Here is an 18,730-nt window from a genome sequence, read left to right as displayed (position 1 = left end):
ATTCACAAATACTAATTGTCTCATCATACCCTTCAGTGTTTTCCTACATGTCTGAGAATTGAGATTTTTTTTGTTGTTGTTGTTTTATGTAGGAAAATGAATGTCTAAAAAAGGAGGTGTTTGAGAAGAGCTCTCGTGTTGAGGAGCAGAACCGCAAAATCGGGGAGCTCATCAATGAGAACCAGAGGTGAGTCTGAAGTCAGGAGGCCAGATCATTATGACCTGACTGTTTTAACATGCCATCTGAATTAAAAAATGTATTGATCTGTCTCTTGAAAACAAGGAGCTCTGACACCACTGTTATTTTTTGAATAAGAAAAAATGGGGGTGATCGTTTGGACGTGGATCAAATGGCTTCAGTGTGTTTTGGGCTAACTTGTGCAGCTCAAGAAAAGCTGCTCTGAAGTTTCCATTGTTGATGTGTTGATGGTGGTATGTTCCTGTTAGGGAGGATGGGATGAATTCTTTCTCTATTTTCTGTCATTGTAGATGCATGGAGCAGAGTAACCTGCTGCTGGAGCAGAGAAACGACACCTTAAAATCATCCAGTGAACAGAGCCATGCCAGACTTCTGCAGGCTGAGCAGGACAAGGTGACACTTTAAACTGCATGTTAGGTGACTCTGCTGTAGTACACTCTAGCAATGCAAAAAAGCTGATCTGTTAGTCAGAGATAGGATTTGGTAATATCTAAATTTTAATAGTAAAAATTTTCCCATAGTATATAAAGCACCATGTGTAGAAAAACAACTTGTACAAGAAGCAGGTTCAACCAAGCACTTAACGGCGTGCATTCAGGCATCTCTAAAAACACTTAATTCAATCCTTTTAGAATTTTTTTTGAGACTTAAAAAGTAAAAGCAGTAAGGACATTTATTGAAGAGGTGCTGGAAGGGATTTTTTGTTTCTGTGGATTTGGCAGTGTTTGTATGTAAACCCAGGCTGAAATGGACTCATCCATCTCTGATAGCTGCTTTTCAGTTTTGCTGCATCCTTGTTGTTTGGCAGGATTGTGTTCTTTACAACAGTTCTGAGTCTTAAAGTCATGAAAACAGCTTCAGCATCAAGCTAAGTCAAGGGGAACCTTTTACATCCAGATTCTGGCTCAGACCTTCTCATGTGATTCATGTGCCCCTTATCAGGCCAGTTGACCCTCTAGTATCCAGCATAGTGTGTAGTTTGTTCATTTGTCTGGAGAATTTAAAGGGCAAGTGTCAAATTTTCGGGCCACAGATAACATCCAGCCCAACAGCAGATCTCGTGAGACGTTTTGGTTAGAAGAGGGACAATTTCGAAATATATAAATTTGCAATATTTACTTATGAAAATACTTTAAATTCACCCTTTCACCTGTCCTTACATTTTAAATGAAGCAAAGGAGGAGGTTGATATGATTCAAATGATTTAACTGCTGATAGTGAAATATCTTTATGGCAATGAGTAATATCCTTAAAGGGACACACTATCCAGAAGAAGAAAGGCTGATAGAGACAGTAGCCTTTCAAAAGAGATGGAGAGAGAACTATTTCTTTTATCTAGTTTTTATTTTAATAAGTTGCAAAGATGGAAAGCAGAAGAACTTCACCCCCTGTGCACCTACAACCTCTCATCCTAATGGAGTGCTGTCCTGCTCATAAATCGGACCAGTTTCTTGCAGTGCCGGGTCCTAACAAATGTGAAACATTTTGCCTTGTACAACAAAGCTTCTTCCCTTGAGTGGACCGCAGAGAGCTGCCTTCAGGATATCAAACAGTCCCCCCCTTATAACGGACTCTCAAATGCGACTCTTGGCTGCATGCTATCTATACGTGAGAGTGTCTAGCACATTCTGATGATGTTTTTTAATGTCGAGGTTAATCTCCAGACTGATTTAACCCCTGATTATTATAAATTATGATGCCAAATTCATAGCAACTGGGGTTTATTTGCATAAAATTTTTACCATTTTTTGTAAACAAGAAGTGACACCGTGGTCTTGAGCACTTACGTTTGAGTGGGACATAGTTCACAAAGACTGTGGTGTATTTACATACAGCTCTCATCAAATGGTAAAAAAATTGCTCTTGTCATTGTAAATGTCTCTTTAACTGAACGTTTAATCCCATTTCGGACACAGGCTGTCCTATGACATGAGAGGTCTGCTTGTTTGTTCAAGGTGCAGTGCTATCATGCATCTGAAACCATGCACTGATATGGGCCAGTTTCATGGAGCATACAGGGATCCCAGTGGGATAAGAATACACTTAATGAGAGCCCACTTTTTGCTGCCCACATAAACTGTTTCTTTTATACTAAAAGAAGGCTGACAATGTGTGATTGGTCAATGAAGACTCCAAATGTTCTATAAAGGGAAACATCACTTTTAATCCTGAAAATCCAATCTTTTAGTTAAGATTCTAAATTTCTTTATAGAATCTGTAAATAGAGCTTTGGTTTATATAAATGTAGCATTTTTTTTTGTCTCCTGATACAATTTCTACTCTTTGCAAACTGCTCTCTGCTTCTATGAGAACAATCTAGCATTCACTGATCTCTCTTCTCAGCATGCTCTGCCTCAGGACCTGAGCTCCGGCCAGGTGAGCCTGCTTTCTCTGTGTACCGCCACCAGACTGGGGTCAAATAGTAGCAGAGAAATATGTAAAGAAACAAAGTGTGAAATTAAGAAAGTGCTCCAAAAATATTAGTTTACATCTGCTGCTGTTTAAGCAAAGGAAAAAAGACAATTTGGCTTATAGTCTGCTTCAAACTCAGGATAAAAATCTGCCCAAAATCAGACCTGTCAGCAGGATCAAAAATCTTGATTGCTAGCTGTTTTGTGATTAGTGGACTATAATTAAGCTGCTGTAGCAGGACAGCACCTGGATACTACACATCACTGTTAAATTTGTTCATTAAAACTATGACTAAAGTTTGTCGACTACCTTTTTCCATGAGGAAGACTGAAGTAGGACATGTTGGAAATAGATCTTTGGTCTTTGGTAATAGAAAGTGACGAAAAATTAGGTTTAGTTTTCATCAAATAGACTCATCATAACTAAAATGTTAGTACTAGAATGTTGGAAATCAAATCCATGATGTACAGAGCCTATAAAAAGTTACTCCTGCCTTTGGTTGTTTTACCCTTTTATTCATTTTATAATTTAATCATGGTCAGTATAATTTTTTTTTTTTTTTACAAAAAACAAAATAACAAAAATATGTAAGGTAAAATTAGTGACTGCATAACTATTCACTGCCTTCACAGCACTGAGTCTGTGTGGATAGGTCTTGGTCAGGCTTGCGCATCTGGACACTAAAACTTCACTTCATCCTTCAATGCAAAACTGCTCAAGCTCTGTCAGGTTGCATGGGGATTGGGAGTGAACAGTCTGGCCAAAAATTCTCAATTGTTTTCAGGTCTGGGCTTTGAACCAGCTACTCCAGAACATTCACCTTGTTGTCTTAAAACCATTTCTGTGTAGTTTTCACTGTATGCTTCAGGTCATTGTCTTGCTGGAAAATAAATCTTTTCCCAACTGTAGTTCTCTTGCAGACTTAATGTGATTGTGCTCAAGGATTTTCCTATATTTTGCTGCTTTCATTTTACCCTCTAGCTTTAGAGGCCTTCCAGGGCCCACTGCCAAGAAGCACCCCCACAGCATGGTGCTGCCACCACCATACTTCACAGTGGGATGGTGTATTCGTGGTGATGTGTAGTGTTCAGTGTCCACCAAACATAGCATCTTATCTGATGACCAGAAAACATCATTTTGGTCTCATTAGAAGAAAGACTTTTCTTCCACTTGACCATGGAGTCTCCCACATGCCTTTTGGCGAACTCTAGTCCAGATTTAGTGTAAGTTTTCTTCAGCAGTGATCTCTCTTTGCCACACCCTCATAAAGCTTTGACTGATAAAGTACCAGGGAAACAGTTACTGTCTGCAGAGTCTCTCCCATCTCAGCTGCTGAAGCTTGTATCTCCTTTAGAGTAGTCATAGGTGTCTTGGTGGCCTCTCTCACTAGTCTCCTTCTTGCACGCTCACTCAGTTTGTGAGGACGGCCTGTTCTATGCAGATTTACACATGTGCCATATTCATTCCATTTCTCGACAATGGATTTAACGTAACTATGGGGGGTGTTCAGTGCCTTGGAACCTTTTCTTTTTCTGGCCTAGGGCAAGGTCAGACTCCCAAGGTCATTTTTAGTGGCCCTTAAAGTTGGTTACCTATGTATAAAGCTGAATCTTACGTTTCCATTTTATTTTATTTTTTTTATTTTATTTTATTTTATTTTTTTGATGAAGTGATTTAAGTGTGTTATTTCTGTATGATCACCAGTCACATTTATTTCCTAATTTGTTTGTCCCACCACATGGTGTTGCAGTTATCCTTGCTTAAGCATATCCTCTTATCCCTGTACTGCTCTCCACTCCAGCATCTCAGCACACACATTTGGGAACTTGTAGATGTGATTTTGCATGTACATAAACCAGTAAACCCGACCAAAATGTCTCCTCTGCTTTAAACAAGCAGATGCACAAACAGTTCAGTGGTGAATGGACGGAGAAGGGTTTTTTTCTGTTTGTATACATTTTTTGTGCTTACTCTGCAATGAGTTCAAAAGGAATATAACTTGTGGTGAGAGAGTCTCTTGCGCTTCAACCCCTCCACTCGTGGAGGTCGGTGCTCACAAAAGGACCAGCAACAATCAGAGGTGTTTCAGTGGGTAAACCAGGTAAACCCAATGAAGAAACTGGAGCACACGAATCACTTGAGGACGTTTAATCAGGTGCAGAGGACTAACGTTTCGACGCACACTGCGTCTTCATCAAACGACTTGGTTTTTGACTCTGATGAAGACGCAGTGCGCGTCGAAACGTTAGTCCTCTGCACCTGATTAAACGTCCTCAAGTGATTCGTGTGCTCCAGTTTCTTCATTGGGTTTACCTGGTTTACCCACTGAAACACCTCGGAATATAGCATGTGTCAACTTTGGCATCACTTGGCTCAGATTTTTGCAGTAAGAACATTTTTGGGCAGAGCAAAGACATGGCAGTATTTTTCCAAGTTTGTACAAAAAGGAAAGAGAGCTAAATCAGCATCACCACTGGTGTGGATTTTAGGCAAAAAGACCTCAATTTTGTCAGTTGAGGTAAAAAAAATAATTAAAACACTTTGATTGATGCTATTAAATTATGAGAAAATGGCAAAATGGGTTAGAACTTCCAAAAAAGAATTGGCTTAAATGAGCAAAAAAAAAAAAAAAACAGCCAAAAATGCATATAATGCTAAAAAGGGGCAACAAATGGCAAAAAATGGCAAAAGAAGAAAAGGAACTGGGAAAAATTGGTTCAAATTGGCTTAAATGGTCATAAAGTGACAAAAAACATTGCTAAAATGTAAAAAAAAAAAAAAAAGACAAAAAGTGGAAAAAATGGATGAAAAACAGAAAAAAATTAGTTATAAATAGGCAGTAGCAGCAAAAATTGGTCAAATTGTCAACCATGGAAAACAATGTGTAAAAAGCAGAGAAATGGGTTTAAAGGGGCACCAAGAAGTAGCAAAAATGGGCGGAAAAATTGGTTAAACTGGCCATAACATATTAGCTTGACACTCTTTCAGCTCTATAATGAAGTAACTGTTAGCCAGAATACTAGCACCAATGCTGCTGTTCCAACGCACGTCGATTTCTATCATCAATAAGTCACAACAGGGCTGGGTCCATTCTCTATTTCAGGGGCAAAGACAAATCTGTGGCCAGGCCTGCTCCTTCTCCCAATTGGAGCCAAATAATATGGATCTTTAAAAAAAAGAGAAACTGAATTTTATTCACTTCAAGTTAGGCTTCACAGACATGAGCTTTGGAAACGCAAGCAAGATCATGGTTTACTGTGACAAACTGTACCAAGTCAAACAGACTGATTGGTGGAAATGCATCATTAAACAGAGCACACATACTATAAAGTTACAATCTCTGAAAGTCTTGACACAACTTGGCTCATTAAAATGTTAAAAATGTTGCTGAACTACTATTTGACCCCCTGCTCCTGGAATCATCCTGTTAATAGCCATACTTTATTTACATTTAACTAATTTTCTTTGTCTTCTTTTTCCTTCTGTCTCCTTTTTCCATCATTCATTATTTTTCTTTCTACAGGGTCACGCTGCTCTCACCACTCATCAGGATGTCCATCTGTAGTTCCACTGTTTATGTGTGGCCTGAGTTTGCTTTTACCCTACACAGACGATGGTTACATCCTCTCCTCTCCCCTCTCCATCAGGTGCGTCTGACGGAGGATCTGGCTTCGTCCACAGCCCGGCTGTCTCAGCTGCAGCTGGAGGCTTCAGCTCACCAGCAGAAGGTTCTGGAGCTACAGGGAAAACTGAGCATGGCACTGCAGGACAGTGAGAGTCAGAACCAACGCAGTGCTGCCCTGGAGGCACAACTGGAAGGTTAGTGTTAAGTTTATGATTTTTGAAAAATGCAGAACGAAAGAAGTTGACATTTTTGCAGTCCTCCCCTTCAAACTGCTCACTTCAGCTTTTATATGTTCATAGCACAGTTGATCAGAAGTTTGAACTATAACTGAACCCCAAGACCTGCACAAATGTAGGTATTTAGTTAGTCTTGTTCACTGATGAGTGCCGTGCAACCCTGAATGGTCCAGATGGATGGAGTAGTGTATGGTTGGTGGATGGTCAGCATGTTCCAACAAGGCTGCAACGTCAGCAAAGAGGGGGCGGAGTCATGTTCTGGGCCAGAATCATGAGGAGAGAGCTGGTCGGCTCCTTTAGGGTCCCTGAAGGTGTGAAAATGACCTCAGCAAAGTATATAGAGTTTCTGTCCGACCACTGTCTTCCATGGTACAAAAAGAAGAACTGTGCCTTCTGTAGCAAAATGATCTTCATGCATGACAATGCACCATCTCATGCTGCAAAGAATCCCTCTGTGTCATTGGCTGCTATGGGCATAAAAGGAGAGAAACTCATGGTGTGGCCCACATCCTCCCCTGACCTCAGCCCTATTGAGAACCTTTGGAGCTTCCTCAAGCAAAAGATCTATTAGGGTGGGAGGCAGTTCACATCAAAACTGCAGCTCTGGGAGGCTATTCTGACATCTTGCATAGAAATTCAAGCAGCAACTTTCCAAAAACTCACAAGTTCAATGGATGCAAGAATTGTGAAGTTGATAACATAGAATGGCTCCTATGTTAACATGGAACGCGGCCTGTTGAGATGTTTTTGATCAAAATAGCTTTGATTTCAGTAAATATGACCTCCTAATGCTGCAAATTCAATAAATGACCATTTTCAGTTCTTTACAACCTATAAAATGTTCAGAAACTCTATTGTGCATAATAATGTGGAACAGTGCATTTTGAGTTTTTTTTATTGTTGGAAAAAAAAGGTAAGGGAGGTTTGTTCAATTCTATCATTTGCATCGAGTATTTAGGAAAATTCGAGAAAAATATCATTTGCATGACAGTTTCTAATGCAGTATAGTGACTGCCCACTTTTTCTCAGCTTCAGTAGTTGCAGCCAAATGCCAAAGTTCACCGGCAGCTGAAGCTTCCACCATGTTATTTCTAAATAACATACAGTATTTTGCAGGGGCAATGGCCATTGTTTTACTCTCATGTAGCTTGTGGTAAAACTGTGGTCTGCCCATAGACCATCAGTTTGTTTTTCATTTATCAAACTAAAAAATTGCCATGGGTAATAATTTCTCTTTTCCAGCTAACACAGCCGCCATAATTTTCCAGACCACCACCAAAAAACAATGACTTGTGAAGTCTACTTTCACAACATTTGAATCTCTATTCCAGTGTTGCCTTTTGCTAACACCAGTGGCAAGAGATAAATCCTTCTTGAAGATAAACTTGAAAAATGTTCATCAATGTGTTTCAGAGCTGAAGGAGGCAGTGGAAAGGGCTCAGACTCAGTACCGCTCAGAGAAGCAGAGACGCAAAGAGATGGAGCTCAGACTCAGCAACATGGAGGAAGAAATTCAGGACCTGAAGTCCGACAAAGAAAGCCTGGAACGAGTGAGTATATGACATGTTTTTACTTTTGCTTGAGTACAATAGTCTTGTACTTTTTCCACCTCTGGAAATGGCTACAAACATGACATTAATTACATGGCAATATCAAACTTCACCCAGTTACCCAGGGAAGTGCATTTGTGCTAGCTAGATTTTTATTTGATTGGCCAGCACATTAGAAGAATTACATAGTTTGTTAGTAAATGCTGACAAATAGGTGGTTACCTTCCTTTTAAGAATCTGTTGGAAAGGAAGAAGAAGTGGCAGGATGAGCGTCAGCGCCGGGATGAGGAGGTGGAGGAGCTCCGCAGGAGCAGCCAGCAGGAGGTGGACAATCTCCGAGCTCAGCTCCGCAAGGCCAGGACCAACACTGACAGCGCTGCTTCTGAACAGGTTAGTTCCAACGTAAACCCTAATGGTCTCCTATCAGACATTTGTTAGATATCTCCAGTCTCAGCTGATTAAAGAGAACTGGTAGCTTTAAAACTACAACTTCTGCCTGGGGAGTTATTTGATTTAAAGAAGTTTTTAGTTGTTGTACAGTAAAAGTACAGTGGCAGTATGCTGTCAGCACTTGGACCTCCAAATTCGAATCTGTTCATCCTTAAGTCAATGTTTGAAAAAATGCCCAACAGCCTTCTTGAGATATTGTTCTCTAAAGCAAGAAATTGACTTGTCACCCAATGGCCTTGACCTTTGACCTCTAAAATTTAATTAGATCATCCTTGACTCAGAGTGACGGTTAGTGCAAAGTTTGAAGAAAGTCCATTGAAGTATTTATACGAATATCACTGCCATGGAGGCTTAATGAGCACACAGAAGCATTTATCATCCATGCTGTGTTTGTGTTGCAGTTGTCTCAGCTGCAGGCCGAGCTGGATGACGAGTGGAAGAAGAAATGTGAGCAGATGTTGGCCTCTGCTAAAGAGCAGCACAGCAGAGAGTCAGCTGACCTGACGGAGCAGAGAGATGCTCTACAGGACAAGCTGACACAGCTGCAGGAGAAGGTACACAAGCACAAACATGTTTTATCAACGGCAAACACAATCTAAAACTGTTAGTTGCTACATCTCGTGGTGTCTGTCACTGTCATCAGTTTACAGTTTTGAAGCAGACGAGAGAATCTGAAGAACAGAATCCGCCCCCACAGTCTGAGCAGTCTGCGGAGCTGCTGGCCCTGCAGGGAAAAGTAAGATGCATGATCATTTATCAGTCTACCCCAGCTTCTAATTTCACCAAATGATTATTTAGTGAATTTATGTGCAATTAGAAAATGTCAAATTTATGATGATGTTTGAATAAAACAGGACTGCTTGCAATTGCAATGGTACTAGATGTAATTTCTCTAAGAACTTGAGTAAATAATAAATTTGGAGATCAGTTTCCTCTCATAATAATAATAAGTTTATTTATATAGCACCTTTCAGGAACAGCAAGGTCACAAAGTGCTTTACAAAAAGATAATCCTTATTTCTCATAAGGAACCTCAACACCTTAAACTGAACAAGGCACTTTAGGAAGGTTGCAAAAAATGTTGTATAAACAGTCAAATATGTTTCATTTTTAAATCCAGAAGAAGAAAAGCATTTTAACGTTTGTATTTTTACCCAAAGATGCCATAACTAGAGAGAGACAGCAGTGTCTCCTGGTCCCTAAAAGTTTTCCTTCATATCTCAACCTACAGACCGATGACAGCCACATGATTTATGATAGCCCTGCACAAACACTGACACCCATAAAGTGACCTTAATAAGAAAAAGTATAAATTACAGACAGAGCAGAATCATTATAGACTCTTCCTCTGGTGTATAAATGATATTAAAGAGGTACTATGTAGGCCATGTACCTTATTTTTTTGGAAAATCTTATTAATTACTCTAAAAATATGTCCAATTGTGGTACATGTTTACTAAACCTCTTTTAAAGTAAGGTTGGAAATTAAAATATAAACAACTTTATTCACCAGTTGTGGGTATCCAGGTGTTAATTTAATTTGCCTAGATGTTAAGACAGGTATTGATATGGTATGATTTAAAACAGTGTTGAAATTCACAATTTCGTTATCTTGATAACTCTTCAGTCTAGGTGGGTTTTAGTTTCCATGCCATGCTTTCATGCCCACCTGAGAGCTGTTCCTACAGGTACTGCGCGGTTCCCTCTGCACCTTGTCTTACTGCTGCTGTTGCATGGGTAGTAATGATTCTTTCAACCAATCAGCAATGTTTAGATGTGTACAGGACTAACTTTTGGCTCTGGAAACAAAAAATTGCATATCATACCAAACCAAACTGAATCAAACTGAAAATGCACCATGTTATTTCCTCTCAGTACTCGGCTCTGGAGCAGCAGGGAGTTGCTGTGAGGGAGGAACTGGAGAAGAGAGTGGCTGAACTGGAGAAGAAACTTGAAGAGCAGGAAGGATCAGGAGACACTGCTGCAGAGGTGAGAATTCATACATGAAGACATGCTTGTCCATTTACCAAATATCAAATCTGCTGCCAGTACTAAATGAAAATCCTCACTTAAAAATTGCAACCTGTATTTACTCGGGTTATCTTTGTCTAATATTGCAATTTGATCGATGATCTGAAACATTTAAGTGTGATAAACTTGCGAAAAATATAAGTAATCAGGAAGGGGGAATTTTTTTTTTCTACATCACTGTATATAAACATCTTTCAGTGATCCCCCGCACAGATTTGAGCTCAGAATGTTTGCCTTAGGGTCTGCTAAGGTCAACTGCTAAGAAGGTATCACCAGTTCAAGGCAGGCAAACTCTGAAAACAGCCTCAACAAGTGTCACTTTAGAAACGAGAGGAACAGGGTTTTATACTTGCTTGCTTTTCTCATACCACCAAGACAAGGTCAGATCTCAGGAGGATAACGTTTTGAATGCTATAGTTTCATTTTTATTCAGTAAAAGTGAATCTTCATGCCTGAACTGTTAAAGTGAGGCCAGCTTTGTTTGTGTGTTTGCAGGTGAAGCGTGTGATGAACGGGGTGTTTCACTCTCTGAGAGGAGAGTTTGACGTCAGCGAGTCTTACAGCGGTCAGGCCGTGCTCGGAGTGATTGTCACGACCATCAAGGTGAGTTCGATTTGCACTGAAAGACAAAGGAGCATTCATGTAGCTATGATCCCTTTGATATGGGAAGACAAAATTGATGTCACAAAAATATTAAGTTATGCCTCAGGTTGGACAAAGTAATGTGTCATGGATCTAAGGGCCCACTCATACTAGGCAGTCTGTACCATAGTCAAGCATACTGGAGCCCCAAAGTCCAGTTTGTTAGACCAAGGAGAAGTTATTAAAGATTCTAGTGGTAGACTGTTTTTGATTTTTGCACAGCTAGGAACCCATGCTATAGGTGTGTTTTACTGACTGCTAATATGTTTAAATTTGTGCAGAATGTAACTCTGCAGCTTCTCAGTGGGTCAGAGAGAGTGTCACAGAAACCAAAGAAGAATGAAGAGGATGCAAAGAAAGAAAGAGAAAGTGAAGAAGTGAGACCGAGAGAGGAGACGTCTCAGCAGAAGGTACATGTGAATGGAGAGAGACAAGAGAAGAAGGAGGAAGACGAACATGAGAGCAAACCTATCAAAGTCAATGAGAGCGTGAAGGATCAGGAAGTATCAAAAGAGAAGCAGGAGGAGACAGATAAGGAGACACAGGCAGAGATTTTAGAGAAAACTGACCCTAAAGGAAGTCCAACCTCTGAACCCAAGCGAACAGAGACACCAGCAGTAGCAGAGTCTGAAGTACAAGAGAAGCAGAAGGAGCTGTGTGTTCCTGAAAACTCCACAGAGGAGAAAGACAAAAACACATCTGCACACCTAGACGATGAACCCGATGAGAGATCGCCACCTGCAGACAGAGAGGAATCAGTGTCCGAAGTAGAAGCTGAAGTCAGCAGTGACATGAAGGAGAGTTTGGAGGAGGGGGAAAGAGAAGAAGAAATCAAAGCTGCCTCTCAGAATGCCCTTTCACCCCCAGTTAACCCTCCTCCACCCCCCAACGCACCTCAGAAGAGCTCAGGAGAAGACACCAGGTGAGTCCTGTAGCTGCCAAGAAAACTTCTAAAATGTCTTGTGTGTTAAGTCCAGGGCTTCCAGTACATCGTGTGTGATGGAGGTGGGGCTGCTTGGTCCAGATATCAGGTAATGTAATATCTGTGGGAAGGTAAAGACAGGTTCATAATAAAAGGACATTTATATTTGAATTACTTCTATTATCAAAGGGGAAGCTTGTGGTCCAAAAAAGGCAAATTTGATTTATTATGAAAGAAAAATAAGGAAATATTCTTATATATGTCTAAATTTAAATGGGGAAACATACAATGGCTAAAAAAAGAATGAGAGTACTGAAAACAGTCACTTTTATTATTTCTTTATTGGAATACTTCCTTTCTGTTTTAATCTATATCATGACTGTCATATGATATTTTTAAAACCCAAAGTTTTGAACCCCTTGGGTGTTTTACCCTTTTATTTATTGTATTAATCAACCTCTTCAATGTCAAAGTGAAAACAGATTTCTACACAGTTATGTCAATCAAATAGAAATATGTGATGTAAATTGAGTAACTGCATGAATATTCACCCTCTTTAAAGTGAATGAACTAATTCAGCAGAGGTCCAGCCTATTGGTGCTAGTAGTCACCAATTAAGGACACCTGTGTCTAAAAGGTCCAGTCACTGGTTAGTCAGTGTTCCTGGCTACCATTACACCATGAAGACAAAGGAACACTCCAAGCAATAGGTTATTGAAAAGTATAAGTCAGCAGATGGATACAAAAAAGGTCCAAGGCACTGAACATCCCCCAAAGTTCAGTTAAATCCATCATCAAGAAATGGATAGAATAGCACATGTGTAAATCTGCCTAGATCAGTCCATCCTCACAAACTGAGTGACCGTGCAAGACGGAGACTGGATAGAAAGGCCACCAAGACTCCTAGGACTACTCTGAAGGAGATGGGAGAGACTCTGCATACAACAGCTGTTGGCCAGGTTTTTCACCAGTCAAAGGTTTATGGGAGAGTGGCAAAGAGAAAGACACTGTTGAAGAAAAATTAGATTAAATCGGGACTACAGTTCACTAAAGGCATGAAGGAGACTCCATGCTCAAGTGGAAGAAAAGTATTTGGTCTGATCAGACCAAAATGGGGCTTTTTTTCCATCAGATAAGATGCTATGTTTTGGCGGACACCAAATATTACACGCCACTGTGAAGTATGGCGGTGGCAGCATCATGCTGTGGGGGATGCTTCTAAGCAGTTGGCCCTTGAAGGCCCTGTAAAGGTAGTGGGTAGAATCAATGTGGCAAAATATGGAAAAATCCTGGAAGACACTTATTCAGTCTGCAAGAGAACTACTGCTTGGGAAAAGATTTATTTCCAGCAAGTCAATGACCTGAAGCGTACAGAAAAGGTACACAGGAATGGTTTAAAGACAACAAGGTGAATGTTCTGGAGCTTTTAATATTACACATTTTTGTTTAATTGACATTACTTTGTAGAAATATGTTTTCACTTTGACATTAAGAGGTGTGTTTTGTAAAAAAAAAAAAACATTTATAATGACTGATTTATTTATAAAAACAAAAAATGGCAAAACATCCACAGGGGTGAATGGTTTTTATAGGCACTGTATATTTTGAGTTGAGGTCTTACAGTACCTCAAATATTTCCAACAGTTTTCAAAGCCAGAGAAATCCCTAGTTTTTATAATTTTAGGCCTGATACAGTGGCTGTCATGGCAGCTTAACTTATCACAGATATAATGTATGTATCACCCCGTCTCTGACAATGACTGCATGTATTCCTCCAAACTAACCTCCTCTATGAACTGCTGCTTTCTGCCTTTTCTTCCTTATTCCCCCCCTCCACTTCACCTGCCCTTCTCCCCTTCCCCTTCCGAACTCTTTTTTTTTTTTTCTGCTATTCTCTCAGTCTGACTGGGGGAATGGGTGTGGAAAATGGAGAGGAGCCATTTTTCCAGATCACAACTCCTGCCAAACCCCCTGCAGCTCCAAGCGAGGAGGAAGAGGAGGATGAGATGGTGAGAACACATCTGTTGAGCGCTCTGAAGTTTAAACCAGCACTCTGCATCCCCCTCCCTTTTGTTTTGTCTCAGTGTTGGATTTGCCTTGTTTTTCTTTTTTTTTTTTTTTTTTTTGTTTGTTAGTTTTTTTAAAGGTTATTTTGCTAAATAACTAGTTGGAATTGAAGCTGGGCACATGTCCATTCATCCCTTCATGCCAAAAAACGTCATACTAATACTTAGCATGTTTTTAACATGGTTATTCATTTGAAATGTTACAACTATCCAAACCTTTAGACTCTCTGCGAAGTGATGAAAATATGTGTTTTAGGTTTGTTGTTTATCAGACAGTTGTGTTATAACAACAAGGGCAAAATTCATTAATGAAATCCGTCTCTTAAAGGGATACTTCAACATTTTGGCAAATTTACCCATTGCCATAATTCCAATAGTCTTAGTAAAAGGTTTGTTACCTTTAGTTGTCCGTGCAAGCTATTTTTAGATCAGCGCTGCCGAGTTCGGAGCTGCTGTGCCAACTCAATCGAGACAGACGGTATTTTTGGCTTTCCCTCATCAAACTCATCAAATGCACAATCCAACAACTCCAAAACGCTCTCGTGGACAAGTTGTGACCTGCACATTCACCACGCTATGAAATAATAACGTATAATTATGTAACATTACGACACATGAAGCAAATACTCGGAACTACTTTCCGAGTAAACCACTGGGCAGAGTGATACAGTGCAGCAGCCACGTCTGGAGTGTAGTTCCGGCTTTGCATTTAACTTTAAAACATCTCCGTCTCGTATCTTTCCATGATTATTTCATAGCGTGGTGAATGTGCAAGTCACAACTTGTCCACGAGAGCGTTTTGGAGTTGTTGGATTGTGCATTTGATGAGTTTGATGAGGGAAAGCCAAAAATACCGTCTGTCTCGATTGAGTTGGCACAGCAGCTCCGAACTCGGCAGCGCCAATCTAAAAATAGCTTGCATGGACAACTAAAAGTAATGAACCTTTTACTAAGACTATAGGGATTATGGCAATGGGCCAATTTGCCAAAATGTTTAAGTATCCCTTTAAGTATGCAAAATTAAGTTTCAGAATGATGAAAAGAGGCGGTTATAACTGCTGTGGGTGGGTTGGTTCAATGTGTCGAAGCCAATCCCACTCACACAAAAGATGACCCTCTCTAAATCAAGAGTGTACCCTCTTCTCCAGGCACTACTGCACTACTGGAATTAGCCAGTATTGCATTTTATGTCTTTGTAGACAAATTATCAGGCAGTGGAGCCACAGTGCGATCAAAAAGTATTTCTTCCCTTCCTAAATTCTTATTTCCTTTTGCAAATTTGTCACACTTAAATATTTCAAACACAAAATGCAGTTTCTAAATGATGATTTCATTTATTAAGGGGAAAAAGCCATCCAAACCTACCCGGCCCTATGTGCAAAAATCAGGAGTCAGGTTCTTTTTCACAGCACTGTGAATGTTTGATTACCTGTGCCCACCTCCAGTTAAAATAAAGTTCATCAATTAAGTTAATCAATTAAAAGTTAAATGAACTGAAGCATGTTTTTGTTGTCCTTCCAGAGCCTGAAGGGTCGTCCTCCCCCCACCCCTCTGTTTGGTGACGACGAGGATGATGACGATGATCTGGACTGGCTGAACTGAGCTGGAACCAAGATTAAGAAAAAAAAAGCAGTCTCGATATCCAGCACTAAAAAAGGGCGCATGGCGCTTCAGCGGCTGTGCCTGCTTGTTGGAGCTATGAAGATGATGGAGAGGCCTCTGCAGCCGGACCTGATTGGTCATAGCGGTCAGAGCGCCTTCCTCTTCATCTCCGAAAGGTCCTGCTGACTGACAGCTGAGAACGAAGCTGCAGCTCCAGACTCTGATTGTGGTTCAAATCCCAAGTCTGTAATTGACAGAAGAATCAAGATCCCATTCATTTCATTTGTCCAGTGTTGATGATGCAGTTAAATTCATGTTTTTTCATGTCACTGTCGCAGAGTAGTTTAATGAATCAGCAGTAATCCTGTCATCAGTTTTTTTTAGAACGTAAACCATTAAATGGTTTTGATTTTTAGCTCGATGCTTTAGAAATAGAACTTTTACTAAAATTTTTGCTAACCTGAAATTCATTCCAGACAATAAATTACACAAAAATGTGGCCTTCATCTCTGAGTCTTTGAATTTGTTTTTCAGGTATTGATCATTAAAGTCTGACATTTTTCCAAAGATCCCTAAAATCTGAACCAATCTTTAAAATGTGAGAGAGAAGAGACAACGGCTTGTTGTCAGCTACCTGCTACATCATTAGAAGAGTAAACGAGCTAAAGCTGACTAGCTGTTAGCTACCTGCTCCATCTGCTGTGGTAGCACTTCCTCCCATTATAGAATATTTCATCTCACTTCCATAGCAGAAAATAATGCATTTTGGAATGTCAATGACTGGATTTACATGGACTTACAGATGAGGATGAAATTATTAGCCCCCCAAAGCACTGGCAAACAGAGCAAGGATTTTTAGCACAGCTTTTCCAAACATCCTAGTTAGTTAAGACCTGTGTTGACCAATTCAGCAAACAATTTTTAACTTGTTTTTCTTGACATGAGATTATTGAAGTTTGAGGATAGTAATAAAGTTGTTTCAATAAAATTTTAGGCAATAAATCGCAGAACACACACATTTTCAAGATTTATTGAAATCCCAATCAAAACAATAAATAAATATTACGTTGACGTTCTCCATGTTTGATGTATTTCACATGATTAAAAATATGACAATGCATTTAAAAATGTTTTGATTGTGATAAATAATGTCAACAAGAACAAGAAGGATAAAAATGGCGTGATTCAGCATTATTATATCTCTATTAAAACAGAAGAAATGTACAGAACAAACACATTCAGCACAATATACAAAAAAGACAAGATGACTTTATCAAACATTTCTCAAAGTAAGTCTATGGTGAGCCTTTTTAACATTTCAATAGAGATTATTTTAATTTTCAATGTTTGCAAAAACAGATTTAGACAAGAATGACCATTCTTAAGATTGTCTTAAGAGTATCAGGGAAGCAAAATGGACCATTAAAAGTACATTTATTTATTTGTCCAAACTGTTTGCTCGTACATTTTCAGAGTTAACGATACTAGTGATTCATATCTTTGGATTATAGATTTAAGTTTGTATTTTCGCAGGTTGAAAAAAGTATTATGGCAAGGTTAAATCTTGTTTTATAGTTCAGATATTAATAATGGACCAGTTTGGGATTTGATTATGTCAGAGCAGTTCTATGTGCATTGCAGTGGCAGAAAAACACCGGAGGCAAGAGGAGAGAAACACAGAGAAGTGTAATGTCTTATTGAATGTCATCAAAACGCAATAAATATTGCTATAAAAATGTCAAGTTTGTTCTTTGAAACAAAGGGCAAACATTTATGTTTGTATAAACAGCAGTAGCAGTTCTGTGAGTGACTGACATCCCTCTAAAATAAATAAATAATAAAGGAAGTGCCACCAAACTATGGATTTTCCTGCATCAGTCCTGAAGATGCTCTACTGCCGTTTTTTTTCAAACTGGTCGAAAGAAAGAAGCGGTAAAATCTGCATGAGAGGACAATACCCAGTCTTTTCTTTCCATGGTGCAACATCCATTATCAAACGCACAGAAGCATCAAAAATTGCAGACTCATTGCTCCTAGCAAATGAGAGGTGGACAAAATATTGTATATATAAATGAACAAAGTGTGTAAATGAAGCCTGGATGGCTCTCACACAATCATCATTTATTCAAATAATCAGTCATAGTTTGCTAGGATTTTTAAAAAGTAAATGATAAAAGCCCTTGTACATGGTTCAAACTTTTATAGATTAATTGCCTGGAATGATCCATCAAAGTTATATTAAATAATATCCTACAGTGTAAGACAGATCAGACATCATGAGAAGAAATCAGCGTGGACTCCATAAAAAAACGCAGTGAAACTCGTTTAGAGTGGTGAAAGGTGGATGTTTTTGCACTGCAAGAGGAGCATGTGAATACTGCTTTAATGTGGTAACAGTCTATTTTTTGATTCAGTTTGTGACATTTCACGCTTCAGTTACAAGCACCTCGGTTTTACTGTCAGAAAAGCATTTTTATATAATAAGGAGTTTTGCATTGATCTTTAAAGGTTGAATGTAGGCATGTAAAGGGCGGAAGAGGAGGCGGATCTACATGCACATATTTCCAGGTAGACAGGGATTTAAAAAGAGAACGTGTGAAAATGTGCGTGGGCAACGTTTCATTAATCTGAATTATTTTAGGCGCATGCCAACTTTGGATTTTAAGCCCATGTGCCATTTAATTTTTGATTCTATGCACTGTTTTATAAATGACACCCTTAGACATGGGTGCAAAGTACAAAACTGTGCATGTGCAGAGATTTGTGTATCTTGAGTATTTTCTTTAGCATGGATCCTGGGTTTTACCCACTAAAGATGTCTGTCCACTGTCACTGTGTCTGTTTAGAAGGATGGCTGACCAACTGAGCAGACAGTGTACGAGACAGGAAACCTAAACGAAATGCTAACCATGAGCTTGATGCTGTAACCCAACTTGTCTTCTGCTGAAAAACTACCCTTAAAAAAAAAGAGACAAGAACCAGGACATACATTTTT

General features: G+C 39.4%; 1 protein-coding gene across 3 annotated transcripts in view; it reads left to right on the top strand.

The window, feature by feature from the left end:
• The window catches only part of fkbp15b (FKBP prolyl isomerase family member 15b), a 44,436-nt gene extending 25,716 nt beyond the window's left edge, over positions 1-18,720 (top strand). For all 3 annotated transcript variants that reach the window (XM_041787246.1, XM_041787247.1, XM_041787245.1), the window contains exons 18-29: positions 93-187; positions 490-592; positions 6,259-6,430; positions 7,886-8,022; positions 8,257-8,412; positions 8,874-9,026; positions 9,116-9,208; positions 10,348-10,461; positions 10,999-11,106; positions 11,427-12,067; positions 13,968-14,076; positions 15,655-18,720. In XM_041787246.1, coding sequence (XP_041643180.1) covers positions 93-187; positions 490-592; positions 6,259-6,430; positions 7,886-8,022; positions 8,257-8,412; positions 8,874-9,026; positions 9,116-9,208; positions 10,348-10,461; positions 10,999-11,106; positions 11,427-12,067; positions 13,968-14,076; positions 15,655-15,735 — 1,962 coding nt within the window. In that variant the 3' untranslated portion in view covers positions 15,736-18,720. The remainder of the gene's footprint in view (positions 1-92; positions 188-489; positions 593-6,258; positions 6,431-7,885; positions 8,023-8,256; positions 8,413-8,873; positions 9,027-9,115; positions 9,209-10,347; positions 10,462-10,998; positions 11,107-11,426; positions 12,068-13,967; positions 14,077-15,654) is intronic.
• The last annotated feature ends 10 nt before the right edge of the window (positions 18,721-18,730 follow it).

Source organism: Cheilinus undulatus, linkage group 5, assembly GCF_018320785.1.
Source record: "Cheilinus undulatus linkage group 5, ASM1832078v1, whole genome shotgun sequence".
NCBI lineage: Eukaryota > Metazoa > Chordata > Actinopteri > Labriformes > Labridae > Cheilinus > Cheilinus undulatus.
Note: the sequence above shows the minus strand (reverse complement) of the source record. Positions and strands in the feature narration are given on the sequence as shown.